Source organism: Quercus suber, unplaced genomic scaffold (genome assembly GCF_002906115.3).
Source record: "Quercus suber isolate HL8 unplaced genomic scaffold, Cork oak 2.0 scaffold_514, whole genome shotgun sequence".
NCBI lineage: Eukaryota > Viridiplantae > Streptophyta > Magnoliopsida > Fagales > Fagaceae > Quercus > Quercus suber.
In genome coordinates this window covers 384,045-404,280 of record NW_027069963.1, presented here as the reverse complement: position 1 = coordinate 404,280, position 20,236 = coordinate 384,045, and the positions used below count along the sequence as shown (strand labels likewise).

The following is a 20,236-nucleotide window of genomic DNA, read 5'->3' as shown; positions in this document are numbered from 1 at the left end:
TTTTTTACAAAAACAATTTCTCAATCATCATAATAGCAAATAAGAAACTAGAGTAACAATAATATTTTGTTTTAACCCCAAATTACATACATACAAATTTATCTTTTGACTAAAAAAAAAATTTCAATCATCATGATAGCCTATTATCGTCTCAATCTTCTAATATTTTATTCTATCTCTCCCTTTCTTCTCTAACTCTCCCTCTTCTCTAACTATCTTTCTATTTCTCTGTCTCTCATTTTCTCTCTATTTTTTTTTTTTTTTCTCTTCACTCAGTTGTTTTTGGTTGGGTTGAATCGGTGTTTATTGGGTTTAAAGTGGTGGTTTGAATCGGCTGGGTTTCAGAGGTGGCTTGAATCGGTGTGGGTTTCAAAGGTGGTTTGAATCAGCTGGGTTTCAGAGGTGTGTTGGCTGGGTTTCAATTCCAGTATTAACGTTGAATCGGTGGTTGGGTTTCAAAGGTGGGTTGAATCGGTGTCGTGGGTTGAATCGGCGTGGGTTGCTGAATAGTTGTGGGTTGCTAAATCTGTGGTGGGTTTTTGAATTAGTTTCGGTGGCCGGAGTTTGTTTGAATCGATGAGAGTGGTGGAGCCATGGAGATCAAATTGGTGGTTGCATTTTGCTTGGGTTTCAGTTGTTGAGTTTTGCATTTTAAATCGGTGTGGATTTTGTTGTTATGGTTTGAATTGGTGGCTAGAGCTCATTTGAATCGATATGAAGAGTGGTGGAGCCATGGAAATCAAATTGAGTGGTTGTGCTTTGCATGAGTTTCATTTGTTGCGTTTTATGTTTTTTAATCGGGCTGGGAATAAAAAAAAAAAAAAATTAGTTCTTAGCTACAATACATAGCTATCTATAACTGTTCACTGTAACAATGAAAGTAAAAAAAAAAAAAAAATACATTTAGCTCCACTGCTATATGGTTGATTTTTGTGTTTTGGTAGAGCTAAAATAACTATATAGCTATTTAGCTTCACTGTTACAAGTGCTCTAACACATGCACCTCAAACCTCACCACTAACAGCAAACACTAAAAGATTATGATTCACATAGGCATGGGCTATATACCTTCAACACTTTAATATGTCCTCTACTCAGATTTGTCTATTTAATGATATAACATAAATCATATAGGGACTGTAAAAAACAAGAGCTGAAGATGTAAATATCCAACTAGATTATTGTTTACCAATCATCCCATCTCAACAGGAAACAAAAAGCAAAAATAGAATTCAAATAACTTCAAATCATAAGAGTCAACATTGCTAACATGCTTAACAAGAATATACCATATTCAAACACAAAATCCACAAACAATAGAGACTCAAAAAAAAATATTTTTCAAACTTATTATTATTAATTTTTAATGTAAATAATACCTCAAGTTTCTTTTTTCACCAATAATACCGGCAAGAGCACAACCCATCTTTGAAATGGTGGAACCTCTTAGCATCTTGTATAATCAATTCTCTGCCAACGATCTTTGAGATGACTTTTAGTGCAGTATGGCAATCACCACAAACACGAAGATTCTTGATTATCCTAATGGGTGAACGAACTGGACTATTAAGGAGACCATCAGCAATCGCAAGTCTCTCACTATGAGCAAGAAGAGCTTCCTCCTTGGATTCATGGTCTATGTCATACAACACAAATCTAGTCTCTGGTATGTAACCAGCCTCTTTCATTTGTTCCCTTAAATGCCTAAGTTCCGTATAGAGCTTATCAGTGTTAGGATGAGATCTATCTCCCGCTTGATATTCATGGACCCGACTCCTAACTTCTAAAAGACTTTGACTTACTAGTTCCTTCTTCTCTTTCTGTTATGCAAGGTCTAAAGGTTTTACAGGTAGAAGGCTAGCCTTCGGTTGCTCATTCATGCGTGAGGGATCCAGCTGCTCAACAAGCTCAGCACAACAATCACCAAGCTCCATATGCCCATGAACTCTACAGAGATCCATCAAGGTTTCCCATATATTAACACTTGGCTCCAATGGCATCTTTTCTATGAACTCAAAAGCTTCATCCAGATATCCTATACTTCCTAGCATGTCTATAACCTTCACATAATGATCCATGGATGGGACTATGCCATAATCCTTGATCATTGATTCAAAGTGCAACATTCCCTCATCAATGTCTCCCAAAACACAACAAGCAGATAAAACACCAATAAACATTCGACCATCAGGTTTCATTCTCCCCCCCCCTAATTTTTTTTTAAATAATATAATTATATAACTATATATTTAGGTTCTAATTTTAGCAACTTCGTTCAATAAAATTACATTTTGTTTCCCTTATTGATCATTATAAGAGAAATGCTACAGCTATAAACTTTTTTACAATATTTTTACAAACTATTGAGGTAACAAATTCTTATTAGTTTGCATCTGAGTCTACTACTTATATCACTCTTTTACTTACTAATAAGTAATAACCACTAATCACAACAACAATTTGTAAAAAAATTTGTAGATTTCGTATTTTCGTCCTTTTAAAGTCCATTAAAAAAATTATAGATCTAAAATCTAAAAAAAAAAAAAAAATACAAGCCCTAAATATTAGCCCAACAACAAAAATTACCAATAGGCAATAGCAAAGCTAAAAAAAAAAATTGAGACTAATCAACCAATTTTACCAAAAACAAACAACTTAGCCCTTCAAAAAACAAATAAAATAATTTTGTCTTTACTAACAAAAGACACGCTCTACACACACAATAAAAAAATAATAATAAAAGAAAACTTTTGCCGACTAAGAAATAGAGCCGAAAGTCGAAAGCCGAAACCACGGCATGTAGCTAACAATAAAACCGCTCTCCCTAACTCCAAGTCCTGGCCTGTCCCTGCGACAATAGATGGGTGGTAACCAGCAGTGGTTGGTGACAATGTTCAACAACTAAAAACAACCAGCAACCAATGGCCAGAATGTGGCAGACAACGATGGTCAAGTTGACAACGATTGGATAGGGGGCAATGACCATCAATGATATGGAAGGAAGTAGTAGTAATGGCAAATTGAAACTTGAAAGGGGTAAAGAGCTGCGGGATAAAGTCCAAGCTATTTTTTTGGAAAAAAATTTATGCTTATGATATGGAAGGAAGTAGTGGCGATGGAAAAATGTGTTGAAACTTGAAACTTAAAAGGGGATAGGAATTGTGGGATGAAGTCCAAGCTTTTCCTGAAAAATGTTATATACTTTTTAAACCGTGATTTTAGTGCATATATTAACAACACAAAAAAAAAAAAAAAAAGTTTTTCGTTGATTGACATTTTTAATTGTACCAAATATTAATTATTTTTTTGAAAACATTTCACACAAAAATAAATAGAACTTTTTATTTATTTTTTTGGAAAAATTTATCGGATGTCTTAAGGATTTTGGTTTGAAAAATATTTTTAGAATTTTTTTTATGAAAATAGAAAAAAGCAACAGATTTTTTGGACAATTTTTTAATATTTTTCATAAAAGTAATATTAAAATTTTATTTAAATAATATATTAACAAATATCCTAAAAACACTCATTCCTTATTTTTATAATTGGATTTTATTATATGAGAAGAAAGAAAAGAAGATTTGAGTTAATTAATATCTGTTGCTTTCACAAGGCATGGTATCTCATTCATTATGTCACACTAAATTAATCATTTATTCATTTAATTTGAAAACCCACAATTTATTCCAAAAAAGAAATGATATATTTACAATATTTTTACAACAAATCTTAAGTAGTAGATTGTTATTAGTTGTTATTGTTGGAGCAAAAAAGTAATCTTAGTGTTAGTTTTAAATTTGAACCAATAACAATTAACCACATGTAATTTATTGTAAAATTGTTATAGACATATCATCTTTTATTGCAAAAACATTTTAGTGCACTTGAGTTACAAATATATACTTCTAGAATTTCATTAAGACAGACAAACTCTCATTATTGTCTCACATTTATGTTGACATTTAACACGGCCTTATTTTGACGAGCATTTGACACGGCCTTGAGTTTGAAAAAACAATCGTGCACCTATTCGCAGAAAAAATCGTGCACCTATTCGTAGACTTTCCTATTAGCAAAGTCAAATTGACATTCTACAGTAAAATTACCATAACTCAAAGTCTCGAATACATTAACCTCTCTGTTTTACTCAAAAAAAAGAAAAAGAAACATGCAGATTTAAAAGAAGAGTCCACGCGAACCGGGGTCAAGACTCAAAGCATGAGGTATAGGACCCACATAATTGTTAAAGGGATACTGTATAAACGAGACTAGTAAAAAAATAAAAGAGTACTAATCATTTTTTTACTAGTCTCATTTAGACACGTGATAGAACCATCTTTGAGTCGCAGTTTAGAATTTCAAAGTTCAGAGAACCAAAGCAACAACAATCTCATTCCTTAACAAACCCAGTCTTGGCTCAGGACTCACGAAGGACCCAAATGGCTAAATCATTTATAAAAGTCCTTGGCTTAAGAATGGTAAAACAATCGAGAAGCCCAACTTTGGCAAATAGAATCCAAAGCCGAAAAGCAGTGTGAACAGAACATGCCCCACTGAGAACGCAAAATTCCAACATCGAAAATAGAAATCCACCATATCCATAACCAACAAAATCCTTAAAACAATAAAGCGAAATCAAGCAAAGCATTAAACTACCTTGATTTGGACCAAGCCAATGCTCAAAAAGAAGTCACACCCAACATTTCTTTCTCACTCAGATTCTCAGAACATACAAGACACAACATATAAACAAGCATTTGTAGCTCAAATTAGGCAATTAAACAAACCAACTCCTTTACAGTACAATCATGAACTTTAAAGAAAAAAACAACATAATAATCTCAAACTTTTATGCATTGCATTGCCACAACCCCAATAAACAAAAGACGTTTCATGATTCCAACTTTAAAGTGTGAAAAGCAAAAGCAAACATATCCTCACAAACATAATCGACCAACAAAAAATCCTTACCAGAAAGAAAAAGCCAAGGAAAAACGCCAAACATATATATATATATATATATTTCCAGATCGCATTCCCTACGAAAATTTTATTATGTACACATTCACAAGGAGAATTACAAATTAACATGGACAAAATATCACCAAAAAAACCCATATATCCCACATTTCCATTTTCCCTAGTTCCTACAAATAATTAATTACAACCCAAAGACCCAACTTTGTTTACAAAATCCCTCAATTCATGTAAGCTGGAAAGTAATTAAAAATTGGAAACTTACAGGAAATACCAAAAATCAAAAGGTTGTAGAGTTAGCACCATACAAGTTTTTCCCGGCAACCCGGTATCGACTCCGACTCATTCCGCCGGAGTTCAAAATCCCTTCCCAGTCCTCTCCTTCTTCGCCTCCATCCTCCTCTTCTCTTCCCTTCATCATTCTCAAAATCCGCTTCGCCTTTTCCCTTGCCCTTTCGCTTCCTTTCTCTTCCACTTCCCTCAATGCCTCAACAGCTCTTGCTTCTTTTGCCAATCCCCTGAATCTCATACTCCCTTGGCTCAGGGCATACAACGCGGCCACGCAGTTCTCGCGCGTGGCCTCAGACTCTGCTCCCTCGCCATTCCTAAGCATTCCCACCAAACATTCCACCGCATTGGCGTCCAGCATAGCTGACCTCCCTTCCACGGACACAGCCAAGTTGCATAGAATCAACAGCACGCGACTCGCTGACTCGCCGGTTTTAGCCATTGATAAAAGACTCGGCACGGCTCCGAGTTTCACCAGCTTGACTCGGTTGCTTTGGATTAGAGTCAAGTGGTACAGTGCCAGCGCCGAGTCGTGCCGAGTTCGCTCGCTTTCTGATCTCAGCGCGTGCATCAATGGCGGCAGAGCTCCTAACACTCCGATTGCCATTTTGTTGTCGTCCTCCAACGCTAAGCTGAAGAGCGCGCCGGCGGCGTGTTCCTGCGACTCGCTGAATCCGCCTTTCAACGCGTCGATCAAGAGCGGAACGAATCCTGACCGCACGATCTGCACCTTGTTGCGCTTTTCCAAAGAGAGGTTCACCAGCAAAGCGATGGCGTTGACTTGTACGGTGGCGTATTTGGATTGGATCAACGATCGGACGGCGGAGAGTAGCCGAGCAGTACAGAGCGAAACCCTAAGGTCTTCTCTGGTCCTCGTGAGCTTTCTCAGCGAAACCACAGCTTCTTCTTGCTCATACACCTCCGCACTTTTCAACTTCACGATGAACTGGTCCTCTTCGGGAGTGGAAGAGGTAGAGCCTATGGTTAAGCTTAGAATTTCGTTGGCGACGATTTCGGAGGAGGAAGATGAGGAAGAGTAACACATAGGCCGAGTCGCGAGTGGTAGAGGAGTACCTGGACTCCCCGCCGCGATAACCACCGACTCGTCGGAGGAGCTAGAGTGGAAGTGATTGACTCGGTGACCTAACTCAGTCGCCGCGTGCGACATAATCAACGGCGGATTCTCCGCCACGCCTCTCAGAAGCTCCCGCTCCGAAATCCTAATCTCCGGACCCGAATTCCTCTCCTCCGCCTCCATTGCCGACCGGACCATCCGATCCACGGAGCCGTAATCCGGTGCGGACGGGTGCTGCGTACCGTTGCTCTCGCACCACTTGAGGATCGTGGACTTGAACGCCTTGTTCGGAATCTCCGTCGTGAAATCGGGTCTCGACCCGTCTTCGAGTCTCGGGGAATACCTGAGGTCGCGGCAGACGCGTACGGACACGCGCTCGAACGTTTGACCCGAAGAGACGACAACCGGGTCGGACATTAAGGACCCGGAAATAGGGCAGATGAAATCCTTAGGGGTCTGTTTGGGACTGGAGTTAGAGCGGTGAAATGAAATTTTCCACCTGTGTTTTCCGTTTCCGCCCATTTGGGGTTCTGGGGTTATCTCTCTCTCTTTCTATATTTCTATCTTACTTTTCTCTCTCTGTGAAGTTGATGAGGGATGAGAGATTCTTCAATTTATTATTGTTGTTGTGAATGAGAATTATATTATTTATTTATGGGGTCAGAAGACTCAAAACATACAGGGGCAATCTAATTGGGCTTTTGGTGAAAGAGAAAATGAGAAATTCTGAGTTGAGAGTTTGTGGGGTCCATAGGAGTGTTGGTGAGATGAGAATCATGAGAGTTAGCAATATATTATTGTTATTATTTTTTTTGCTAAACAGTTAGCAATATATTATTGAGGTTTATAAAGATCTAATATTTGATTGAATTAGTCAAGGAAGAGTGATTTGACTTTTTGATAATGTTCTATAAAACTTTAGACATTTGAGAGTTGAGGACTCGTGGCTATGAGAGATGCAACTATGTAAGAAAGTTTTTATTTATTTATTTTATTTATTTATTTATTTTTTTAAGATCAGTTTCAAGTTTGACCTTAATTTTGTACTAGCATTTACAGCTTTTTTTTATTTATTTATTCTTTTTTCTTTCTTTCAAGTTTTTAGTACAACATTGACTAGCCAATCAAAAGTCTTTGCAATCTCTTTCTGCTTTCCTGTCTGCTGCTTTGCTGATATTTTTTAATATATTATTTACTGAGTGTAATACAAATAAATATCTAGATTGCAAATGGGAGATGAAGATTGGGAGTTTAAAATGTGAGATAAGAAAAGCTAATCCAAATATGAGATGAGAACAATATTTACTCATGGAGTGAGAGTATCAGTATATTGCCTCATTCCTTCTTCTTCTTTTTTTTTTTTTTCTTTTTTTTTAAGAATCCAATTGGAAAGATTTTATTACCAAAACAGAACTATGCAGAGTCACCATTTGTGAACACTGTTTGTATATAGAGAATAATTTTGGTCTAAATTTGTTTTCCTTTTATGAGTAATTGGATTCAAGGTTTATTTGCATTGCTTACTGTAAGTTCCAGATTTGAGTTTCTAACCCAAAAGGTGGGTAGACTTAGGTTCAAAAAGTCTAAAAACATGAATTTGTAGAGAGTGGGTTAGAACAACTGGGCTTTAATGAATCAGACAAGCACTAAAATGGTTTCAGATAATAAAAGAATGAAAATAGACGAGCTTGCACTAAAGAAAATCGTTCTCGGCTCAGTCCAAGGAGATCAGTTCTTATATATTTCTTTCAGGTTTGATTAAAAAGTCAGTTCTTGATGCTGTAGTAATTTTTTCTTAATTTCTCGATCTCTTTCTCTCACTGCCCTTTCCTTCCTTTATACTACCTTCCCCTTTCATCTCTACCTTTCACGTGCAGACCAAATGGTTGGTGTTGATACTTGTCTCATTAGCACCTTCTTGAAGTCTCTGTGTAGTAGTTATAAGGTTGAAAACCACTGTTCAGGTATCATTTTCACATTAATGCGACCAGAGAGTTAGCTGCAGAGCATTTAATGTAGCGGTAGCAACTTTCTCCTTTGATATTTTAGGACTCTCCCCTACCATATGTTTTTGCAATGCTTATCCGTACCAACAAAACTTCCTGGAACGTTCCCCTGAATAGCAGACCACCTATCCGGACCTTGACTTTTGTTAGCCGAGGAGGCATTCATCCTCGGCTCACCCTTCTAGGCCATTATGGCCAAAACTAACTTTTTCATCCACTAACATGGACTCCCTTGACAATGTTTACTCATCCTCGGACGACTCCAAATCCTCGGCTTGGGCCTTAGACCCAAAATATACATAGATAGTGAGCTCCTAGGCCCAACGCTCTTACACTTACAATTGACATTGAATTGATTTGCTCACTCTTAAATTATTCTAGTTTTGTATCTTTGGGTCACAAAAGGAAGATGAGAAAAGTTAACGGATGCTAAGGGCATTGGTTAAGAAATTTTTTTAGAAAGTTTTTTATAAGGAAAAAAATGAATTTTTTAACGACTTTTTTATATTTCTCATGAAAGCAGTATCAACACTTTCAGTAGTTCATTAACAAATGTCATTCATTAACAAGACCCAGAGCAGTTAACAAATTCAAAATGTGGAAAAAAGAAAGCCCTAGACCTAGCAATCAATGAAAAGACCTGCAACTCTTTGCACAACTGTTGTTTTCTCAACTAATCCTTGAACTAAAACTGGGGTAGTTAAAAGGGAGAAAAAAGTACCTAATATTTTGGATGCATGCAATATTACATAGCACATGAATCCAATCCACCGGTAAGGTCTATGTATTAGAAATGTGACGCTATATGTATGTGAAACCCAAGATATTGCGTTAGACAAAAGAACAGATAATAAAGATAGATGGGGAGCTTTCCTTCTTAATCACTTAATTGTTTTTTGGCTACCTTTGGTTAAAAATGAGAATTGGAATGGTTTTGGCCTTTTAGCCTTTTAGGTCTTTAAAGTTTTAAAGGAGAGATGGGAGAAATCTTCAGCAAGATTTTCACTTTCTGCTTGGAAACGGGACCCATTACTAGAAATTATTCCTGTCCTCTTCGGCTAACATAAGTATTCGTCTTCTTTTTGAGCTTCGAATAATGATCATCACAACCTTTGGCTTGCATGCCAAATTATCAAGATATGAATAGTAAAATAAAAGCAGTACAATTATTTCAGAATATTTTTTTAATCATTAAAAATTATTTCATAATTTTTATTTCAACCATTTATGTTCACAAGAAAGTGAAATCACTTAATTATTTTTAAAAGCAATGTTAGTAGTACAAAGTTTATAATTAGAGTAAAATCATTTTCATATGGACTCACCATTAGATGTCACTTTATTATGTATTAATTAAAACAGATTATGGGTTATAGTTAGTTCAATTGGTAAAGTCATTTCTTCTAATTTTTTTTTTTTTGGGTAAAGTCCCTTTTTCTCAACAAAAAAAAAAAAAATGATAAAGTTTCTGATAATTGAATAAGAAATCAGGGATTTAATCCCTTTTACACAAAAAATTGATTGGTGTCTTAGTCTGATAATAATAAGTACAACCATAAGAAGCAAATGTCATATGTTGAAAATATATCCCAAACAAAAAAAAAAAAAAAATTGTAACGTGGTATGGTTCATCAAGTAATAAAGTCTTACATTGATTAATAATAGCAAGATTGAGTAGTTAATATAATTAGTATATAACTCATGCTTATGCAAATGAGTAATAAATTGTAGTAGTGTTATTGATATTAGTTTGAGTTATTAAACATATAAGATATTAGTACGACTAGGACATTTGGAAGTATTAAAATGATTTTTCCTTGCAATTCTCATGATATTAGTTATGTCAAGTTTCTCATTACATTACTGTAGGGTCAGTTTTCGTAGCCCAAGCCCAAAAGATATGGGTTAAAGGCCCAACGAACCCACGACAATGAATTTGTAGAGAGTGGGCGAAAGAGCTGGGCTGGTTATGAATTAAACAATGGTTGGCTAGGGTACTTGAGGTGGTGATAACATGAAATAATGCTTGAACAACTCCATGAATGAATGTCCGAAGAGATGTTTTATTGAGTGAACAGTAATTACAACATTCAGAGTTACAGTAAAACTTTTCTTTTTCTCTCTCGTCTTTTTCCCTCTCCCTTCTTATCAGGGACCCTTCTTCTTTATATAACACCATTTCCCTTCATCTCCATCGTCCACTTGTTCTTCATCTGTGTATCTACTTAAGTACATGTCACGTCGTGTGTCTACTTTAGTTCTTTGTGAGTGGCGATAGTTGAGGTTACACTGTTCAGGGGTCTTCTCCACATAAATGCGGCCAGAAAAGCTGTTGCAGTGCATTAAATACGGTGGTAGCAGCTTTTCCTTTAGATATTTCTTCGTTCTGATCATCTCCAGGCCTACCCAGAACTTATCATTATCATTGGGATTACTAGGAAGATCATTTGGACCTTCCATACGTCTGATTGATCAAGGCTATTTGTGACCGAGAAGTAAGACATCTTTGGACCAATAGTGACCTCTTCGGACGGTACTCCCCCTCTACTTCTAGGCTTCCTGCCTTCAGATGGATTGTCCTAACCAATTATTGCTCTTTGAAAATATAATACTCCTCACCATGGTGCCCCAAGCCCATTAAGTAGCTCTGGGTTTTTACCCCCCACAATAGCCCCTCAAAATCTTAATTTTTCTCTTGCATCCGAAGAGAAAAAATGGGATTTTGACTTGTCACGGAGTAAAAGCTTGAAAACAAAAAAAAATTCATCCTGGCACGTGTGTAGGTATAGATGCGCGCGTTCCATCATTGCTGCCGTTGTTTTCTGTATTCCCAAAGCGCTATATTAATTACTCCAGGTGGCGTCTTGTCCTTTGCATCCAACGGTGGGCTATTGATCCAATGGACGGGGTTCTTCCTCAAGATTTGGGCGAAATAACTTCTGCCCCTTCGTTTGACCTCGTATAAAATCTCAGAGGTAGACATTTCTTCCTTACTTTGCAACTCTCAGACCATCCCACAAGAACAAGCACACAAACGCTCCGAGCTCTTCCAATCGCTGATTTCAATCCTTCCTAGAGTTTTCAAGAATCCTTCTGCGAGTTCAGAGATCAATCTCTAGTTCAGTTCCTGTAAGTTTTCATCATCTCAATCCTTCAGTTTTCTCTTCGGCTGTCCTTTTTTCCCTTTGAGCGACCATTTCCTCACTGGTACATCGTACTTCCATTTTTCCGTTAAGGAGTGATGGGTAAACTCCAGTATTTGGTAGACAGTCCTGCCCAATTGGAGAAGTTTAGGGCTACATACCGCATACCTCTAAACGTGGGTGTGAGGTATTGCCCTCCAGAGAAAATACTAACTGATCGGAAAACGGGAGAAGTCGTGATTCCTGTCATCGCCTTCCTAGAAGGGCGAATGACAATTCCTATGGGCCCTATCACCACTAGCTACCTTCGAAACCATAGGATTATCCCTTGGCAGTGCGCGCCTAATATGTTTAGGATCTTAGGAGCAATTGAGGACCTTAACCGTCACCTAGGATTGGGACTCACTTGGATCGATGTGGTGCACATATACGAGTTCCACAGCCAGCAAGGGACGGGATATTATTTAAAATCCTGGTCCGACATTGTTAGGCTCATTTCCGGCCTCCCCAAATCCAATAAAGGGATGAAGGATGATTATGTGATCATCTCGGGCGCATGGCATAACGGCCCTCACTGTCTGACCAAGCCAGGAGAGATAGGTGGGACACATTAGACTTAGGCACACTAACCATAGGCTTAGGATCTTCGTCTTTTAACAGTTTTTTATTCTTCTTGTGTTGCTGTTTTCAAGTTTCTAACAAAGCTCTGCTGTGACTTGTAACAGATAAAAGAAACATTTCTCCTCGGCTCAGCCTCACCAACGTCGCCGCGCTTAACTTTTTATTACGGTCAAAGATCTTTGTAAGCGAGGACGGACAACTCCGATCGGCTCCCCTCATCCTAGGGTACACAGCGAAGCCAAAAGACTTCCAACCGGTCGGCAACGCGATAACTCAGGGAGATCATTGCCTCAGCCGTATTGACGTCGCGTGGAAGGGTTTTTTGGCACCGTACGAGCTTTCACCTGTACCACACCCAAACCCCCAGGGTATACCCCCTCTCATCTAGCCACTCCAGCAAGTTCTCCTCGGACCAAAGGTTGAGGGTGAAAAGGTTGGTTCCTCCACCTCCTCGCTAGAGGAGCAAATAGATACGTTCCACTTCGGGGGGGAAGCTTCAGGGGCAAATCAAGTAGTAGAGGTCTCGGACGCTGAGGAAGAAGGTGACAGGCAGTCCAGTATCCACCTAATTTTGATAACTGCCCTTCCCGGAGATTCTTCGGACGACGACATGGTGGATTTAAAGAGCCTAATGAAGAGGAGGGGCACTAAGGCAGAGACGAAAGGGACTGGAACGTCTCAGCTAGCTGCGAACCTTCCACCGCCGCCCCCTCAGATTCCGCTGGATCTTGGGGCCAAGCAAGTGCCAGATCCGAAAAAGAAAAGACCAATTGTTGACGCTGAGGAGAGGGAGGTGGCCCCTCCAAGAGGCGCTAAGCAGCAAAAAGTGACAAAAGGTCATCGCGACAAGAGGGCCTCCTCCACTGAGAGCAAAGAGGACATACACGTGGCCGAGGTGCGCCGAGGGCCCTGCGTCTGGTGCCCTAGGTTGGAGTTAGACGGAGCTCCTATCCCCTGGGATACCTCCCTCAGAAACTACAACGGGGGGAGGGCAGGCCTTGTTGTCGAGGCTCTGGAGCAGCCTCTTCTCCTCCCGAAGGATATGGACTTGTATCTGCGCTTCAACCAGTACGAGCTCTTCGAGTCCCTCAAGAGGGATATTGCTATGGTGAGTGGATTGATCACCTTAGTTTATGTACCCCCATCCCTTTTTTATTCTGCCCCTGCCTTTACTCTACGTTGATAACTCTTGTCGTGTAGGTTACCCAGCAGATATACGTGGCCGAGGAGTGGAACAAGAAAGCCCACCTCGAGGCCCAAGTTGCGGCCCAATCCCAATCGGAGGTCGAAAGGTCTCTGGATAGCTTCAAGGAAAATTACACTCTGCTCTCTGAGCAGTTAAAGGACATGACCAACCAGAGGAACAGCCTTAAGGCTGGTCTGAAGAACGCTGAGTCTCAGGCCGAAGACCAGCGCAAGAGGCTGAACCTGGCAGAGATCAACCTAGCAACTGAGAGGGAGATGGTGAAGGGTCTCAGGGCCGAGCTTCAGAGGGCCAAGGAGAATGCCCGAGTAGTCGAGGAGAATGCTCGGTTGGCAAATGAGGTAGTTGAGGCTGAGAGGAAGGCAGCTTACTAGCTGGGGGTAGAAGAGGTCGGGAACCAGCTTACAGAGCAATTTGCCACAGTTGCCCGAGATTACTGTGATGTAACTTGGCAAAAGGCGCTGGACACTGCTGGAGTCCCCCTCGATTCCGACCTGAGGCTACCTGGGAGCATTTATTATGACCCTGAAATCCAAGTGCTCCCAGGGTCTGATCCTCCTCCTCCCACACAGCTTCCGAAGGCTTCGGAGCAACCCATAATCGGCCAACTCCCCCCAGCTAGCCTCGAGGTTGCACAGGAATCTAGTCGGTCCGACGAGCCTGTTGAAGCTCCTCAGGACAAGGGCAAAGCTTTGATGGAGAAGAAGACCCTCCCAGAGCCCAAAGACCAAGCTGCTGATCCTTCGGTCTTTCAGAAGAAAGCCTAGGGACTTAGGGGTTTCTTATTTTGTATTTACTATATTTTCTTCTGTTTGGTGAGGATTTTGTAAACTTTTCTCCTTTTTAATTAATGAAAACTCTTTCGCTTTTATTTCTTGTGTTGTGTGTGATACCACTTACTATTGTTATTAAGTCCTGTACTTTAACTTTATGGGAATGTGGGTGATCGTGATCCTAATATCATGTTAACAACACGCATGACTAAGATTGGTATTAAAAAGGGACAGAATGTATGAGAACTATTGCTAAACAACAAAAACTACAGGGGTTAATTTAAACACATTCAGGAATTTCAATCATGGCTCATCAGAGAGTGATACTTCAATAATAACCATTACATTGGATTTAGATTCAAACATTCAGAGAGCTATGATAGAGTGTTAACTAACTCAAGTCATCTGGTCCGAGGACTACAAGCATGAATGGATTTAAGTTTAAATACTTAAAGAAATCGTAACAAAGTGCTAACTAACCCATATCATCTGGTCCGAGGACTACAAGCATGAATGGATTTAAGTTTAAACACTTAAAGAAATCGTAACAGAGTGCTAACTAACCCATATCATCTGGTCCGAGGACTACAGGCATGAATGAATTTAAGTTTAAACACTTAAAGAAATCGTAACAGAGTGCTAACTAACCCATATCATCTGGTCCGAGGAGTACAGGCATGAATAGATTTAAGTTTAAACACTTAAAGAAATCGTAACAGAGTGCTAACTAACCTATATCATCTGGTCCGAGGACTACAGGCATGAATGGATTTAAGTTTAAACACTTAAAGAAATCGTAACAGAGTGCTAATTAACCTATATCATCTGGTCCGAGGACTACAGGCATGAATGGATTTAAGTTTAAACACTTAAAGAAATCGTAACAGGTTGATATGCTGATTAAAAGAAAATTTTGATTAATAATAATACCTTTTGAGGTTATTTACATTCCATGGGCGTGGTATCACATGACTATCTAGGTCTTCAAGGAAATACACCCCAATGCCAGCTCCCGAAGTAATACGATATGGCCCTTCCCAATCAGGCCCTAATTTTCCCCAAGCTGGGTTCTTTGCAGTGCCAACCACCTTTCTTAATACCAGATCCCCAGGTTCCAGAGGTCTGAGCCTTACGTTGGCGTCGTAGCCCTGTCTAAGCTTTTGTTGGTAATGTGCTAACCGGACCATTGCATTTTCCCTCCTTTCATCAATTTGGTCCAAACTCTTCTCTAGCTGCTCATTGTTACCTGTCGGACTAAACGAGCTAGTTCTCAATGTCAGGAATCCAGTTTCCAAAGGTATAACAGCTTCAGCCCTGTAGGTCATTGAGAAGGGGGTCTCTCCAGTAGACCTACGTGGAGTAGTTCTGTAAGCCCAAAGCACATGTGGCAATTCTTCTACCCATTTGCTCTTCGCATCATCTAATCTCTTTTTCAAGCCATTCACAATGACCTTGTTAATAGCTTCTGCTTGGCCATTACCCTGGGGATAAGCTGGGGTGGAGTATCTATTCATGATCCCCAGTTTGCTACAATAACTCCTAAATGCTTTACTATCAAACTGCAGGCCATTGTCCGAGATGAGAATACATGGGACTCCAAATCGAGTAACTATACTCTTCCACACAAACCTTTGCATATCTACGTCTCGGATGTTGGCAAGAGGTTCTGCTTCAACCCACTTGGTGAAGTAATCAGTGCCGACCAGCAGATATTTCTTGTTTCTTACAGCCTTAGGGAATGGTCCCACGATATCCAAGCCTCATTAGGCGAAAGGCCATGGGATGGATAGCGGGTTGAGAGTCCCCTTTGGCTGATGAATGTGTGGGGCAAATCGCTGACACTGATCGCATTTTTTAACATAATCCAGGGCTTTTTTTTGCATGTTTGGCCACCAATAACCTTGAGTGATAGCTCGGTGAGCCAAGGATCTACCTCCAGTGTGGCTTCCCCAGATTCCTTCATGCAGTTTCTCTAGTAACAGCTCAGTCTTTTCAGGATGCATGCACAACAAGTACGGTCCTGAATAGGAACGTTTGTATAGTTTCTGATTTTCAGATAACCAGAACCTGGCTGCTTTCCTCCGAATTTTATCGGCTTCTCCCTTTTCTTCAGGCAAGATATCTTCCTTTAGAAACTTAACTAAAGGGTCCATCCAACTGAGTCCAGCCCTGACTTGATGTACTTAAACTACTTCTTTTCTTGCTTCGGTAGGCTTATGCAAGTCCTCGACGAGGATAACTCTCGGCAAATCTTGTGGCGAAAAGGTGGCTAGAGTGGCCAAGGAGTCAGCGTGTGTGTTACCATTCTTAGGGATATGCAGCAAGCTGAAAGATTCGAACCCTGACTGCAGATGTTTAACTCGGCTCAAGTATCCCTGCATTCTTTCATCCTTTGCCTCAAACTCCCCCTGTACTCGACCTACAATCAACCTTGAATCCGAGAATAACTTTACTGCCATTCCCCCCATCTTTTGGACCATACTCATCCCCATCAATAGGGCTTTGTATTCCGCCTTATTATTTGTTGCCGAGAAGCCCAACCTTAATGCTTTCTCAATGATGATTCCCTCGGGGGATATCAGCACTAGCCCCACTCCAGAGCCTTTCTAGTTTGTAGCACCATCCACGTACGCCTCCCAATGGGGAAGGCCTTGTTGAGAAATCATACCAACCGATTTTTCATCCATATCCGATGTCGGCTTTACCTCTTCTAATTAGGGCTCCGTGAACTCGGCTACCAAATCAGCAAGCACCTGGCCCTTGACCAAGGTGCGTGGCATGTACTTGATATCAAAGGCCCCTAGGATCGTCCCCCATTTTGCAATTCTTCCAGTGTAGTCTGCACTTCGGAGTATAGCCCTGAGCGGAAGCTGGGTGAGAACAATGACTATATGGGCTTGGAAATAATGTGGGAGCTTTCGTGTATCGAGCACCACTGCTAGAATAGCCTTTTCCAATGGTAAATAACGGACCTCGGCTTCATGCAGCGACTTGCTTACACAATAAACAGGTCTCTGCACACCGCCATCTGCTTGGATCAGTACCAAGCTTACAGCATGGAGAGCTACAGCGATATACGCAAACAAGACCTCGTCAGGCTCAGGGCTGGACATGATTGGTGGTCGAGCTAGATAATCTTTTAACTGCTGGAAGGCCACAACACACTCTTCTGTCCACTCGAACCCTTTCCACTTGTTAATCAAGGAAAAGAAAGGCCGACACCTATCCGCTGATCAAGAGATAAATCAATTTAGGGCTGCCGTCATCCCTGTCAGTTTCTGAACCTCCTTGGGATTTCGAGGATCTTGCAACTCATTGATGGCCCTTATCTGATCAGGGTTGACCTCAATTCCTTTATGAGTCACCATATATCCTAGAAACTTGCCTGATCCCACACCAAATGAGCACTTAGAAGCGTTCAAGCGTAGCTTGTATTTCCTGAGAACTTCAAAGGTACTTTCTAGGTCCTTTACATGCTCGGCTACCATTTTGCTCTTCACCACCATGTCATCTATGTAAATCTCAATATTTCTGCCAGCTGTGGTTCAAACATCCTCGTCATCATCCTTTGGTAAGTAGAACCCGCATTTTTCAAACCGAATGGCATCACCTTATAGTGGTAGTTACCCATGGGAGTCACAAAAGCAATCTTCTCCTGGTCATCCAGGGCTAAGGGTATCTAATGATAGCCTTGGAATGTGTCTAAGAAGCTCATTCGAGGGTGTCCGACAGTGGCATCTACTAGTGTGAGAGACCGCGCCCCCGACCCGTTTTAATGAAATGTTGGGCCAAACCCACGGGAATGGGTGGAGTCGTGTTATTGCCTCTCAAAATGGAGGTTCGACTAGTTATATTTTTCCCTTTAGATTAAGGGTTTTACAATGGAGTCGCCACTTATTTAATTTTTAGAATAAATAAGAAAACCATAATTGAAAAATTCGTCATTTTATTAATTTGAAATTGAATTTACATTGAACATAGGAAATTACACAGCTTTGGTCCTAGATACAATCTAAGATAAAGTACATGGCTTTGTTTCCTAGTTACAATCTAGAAATTGAAAATTACAAGGATAAGCACTTGATCTACTAACCCTTAATCTAAGTTCGGAGGCTATGTTACAAGGTGGGAAGGTGTTAGGCACCCACCTTGCCCGGTGAAACCGGTCTTCTAGACTATGGTGGCTAACAATCATATCATATCATCCAATATGTCAATCAATTTGCATGTTGAATTTGATGGGTGTGTGCATGTGATAAACCCTAATTCAATTTATTGAGCATTACATTTGGATTGAAAAATAAATTCTAGTGAATGTGTGTGGATGGTGATAACCCAGAGTCAAGGATTTGAAAGAATTATTAAACAAACATGTTTTTCATATTTTTGATATGGATTTAAGATTAAAACTAGTGATATGCATGAACATGTGATGAACAACCAAGAACATGTGAAGAACATATTAGAACAACTAAGAACATTCAAACATATTCAAAGGAATTTAAATGATCATTATCATGCTTTAATCTTAAATTCTCATCATAGCAACACAAGAAACAATTATGGAAATAGATTATACCTTCATGCAAGATCCATATGGTGGAAGAGGAGACTCTTGAGGGAGGTCCTAGGGTGGAGGAAAAGAAGAGTTGGGAGAGGAAGAGTGAGTCTCACTCAATACCTTGAGTCTCAGGAAGACCAAGATATGACAAGACTACTCAACTTCACTAGAACTCAAGAGAGGAGAAGAGAGGGGATTTTTTGGTCTTGGAATGAAGGAGGGAGAGGGTTTATATAGTAGTAGTAGAAGGAATATGAATGGAAGGCCATTTAATGAGGGTTGACAAGGATTATGAACCTAGACCTCATTTTAGCCTTGGGAAAAATCTGGTGCATTAAATGGAGAGATTGGTGGGAGTGGGGAGCAAGCCAAAATTCGGTTTTCCCGTAGCTGCTGTAACAGCTTGTAGAGCCAATTTAGAAAAATCATATCTAACCCAATTCTAATTGGAATTGTCTCGTTTTGTGCTCTAATTGAAGCCCCGGATGTCTAGTTTCTGGGAAAATTAACCTCATTCACAGATTCAAAATATTCTGAGAGATATTGATGAAATAGTGAGCAGAGGTCACTTGTTAGAAAATGGTTTCAGCACAATTAACATTAATAGGTCCCAAATTAGCTCCCAATTAACATTAAATGGCTCCAATCACTCCCATTTCAGAATTAATTGGTTCCCAATTTACTCCAATTAAAAGATAATTACACAAATTACTTATTGAATAATTAATGTTTAACTATCTAATTAATTAGGTGTATGCAACCTCACCATAAAATGTAGTCTTAACCAATTAAATTATGACACATCACTGATCTCAAATTGATTACACCTATAACCAATTGAAATCAATTGTTCATAATCACATATAGTCGGACTCAATTTGTGATAGTACATCTTAGCCATTAAAACTTGATTTGATGATAACTTTCAATCTAATGGTCTGATTAGGGCTTATGACCAGTCGATTTGATCGTTACAACATCAAGATCATTTTGGTGAAATGAGTCCAATGATGTAATGGCTAGAATCAAGATGCATATTTTTAAAGTGAAAGTACCATTTAACCCTCCATGTGAGGTTAAATGCGGGTTGCAAAATGGGGCGTCAACAGAATGCCCCTCATTGGCAGAGCTTGAAAAACGAATGTCAATGTATGAAAGAGACACCTAACTTTGCAATCAGCATTTAACCGTAGTGAATGTATGATGCATGTAGATAAAAATGTAGATGGTCATGTTATGGATCAAAATGTTGACCGAATCTCGAGGGAGATTGCCTACGTACCTCTTGGTGGGAGGATCAGGTCCAAACGTAGTTCATGCATGCAAATTTTTTTTTTTTTTTTGAATAAGTACAGGACATGCTTACCTGAGGTCAAAAAAATGGAAGACCAAGGATCCCGGCTCATGTTTTCAGAGAACCTAGGATTTTTGGATCTTGGCTCGTGATTTCAGAGGACGAAGGGTTTTTTTTTTTTTGGGCTTTGGCTCATGTTTTCAGAGGACCAAAGGTTCTGGATCCTGGCTCATGTTTTCAGAAACCTAGGATTTTTGGATCTTGGCTCATGTTTTCAGAGGACCAAGGGTTTTT

At 39.8% G+C, this 20,236-nt stretch overlaps 2 protein-coding genes across 2 annotated transcripts; both read right to left on the bottom strand.

Annotated features, from left to right (window-relative positions):
• Nucleotides 1–1,385: 1,385 nt before the first annotated feature.
• On the bottom strand, nt 1,386–2,198 carry LOC111991059 (pentatricopeptide repeat-containing protein At2g25580-like). Its single transcript, XM_065763580.1, has 2 exons — nt 1,848–2,198; nt 1,386–1,814 (listed from the first exon to the last, which is right to left on the bottom strand). The coding sequence occupies exons 1-2, from the start codon at nt 2,196–2,198 to the stop codon at nt 1,395–1,397; spliced, it is 771 nt and encodes a 256-aa protein (XP_065619652.1). The 3' UTR covers nt 1,386–1,394.
• Nucleotides 2,199–4,991: 2,793 nt separating this feature from the next.
• LOC112020184 (U-box domain-containing protein 38) lies at nt 4,992–7,025 on the bottom strand. Its single transcript, XM_024052739.2, has one exon. The coding sequence runs from the start codon at nt 6,860–6,862 to the stop codon at nt 5,258–5,260; it is 1,605 nt and encodes a 534-aa protein (XP_023908507.1). The 5' UTR covers nt 6,863–7,025; the 3' UTR covers nt 4,992–5,257.
• Between the last annotated feature and the right edge of the window lie 13,211 nt (nt 7,026–20,236).

Coding starts and splice junctions, on each gene's coding strand:
- LOC112020184 (XM_024052739.2), bottom strand. CDS start 6,862: ATGGGCGGAAACGGAAAACACAGGTGGAAAATTTCATTTCACCGCTCT.
- LOC111991059 (XM_065763580.1), bottom strand. CDS start 2,198: ATGAAACCTGATGGTCGAATGTTTATTGGTGTTTTATCTGCTTGTTGT. Junction 1,815..1,847: donor CGAAGGCTAGCCTTCTACCT/GTAAAACCTTTA, acceptor TAACAGAAAGAG/AAGAAGGAACTAGTAAGTCA.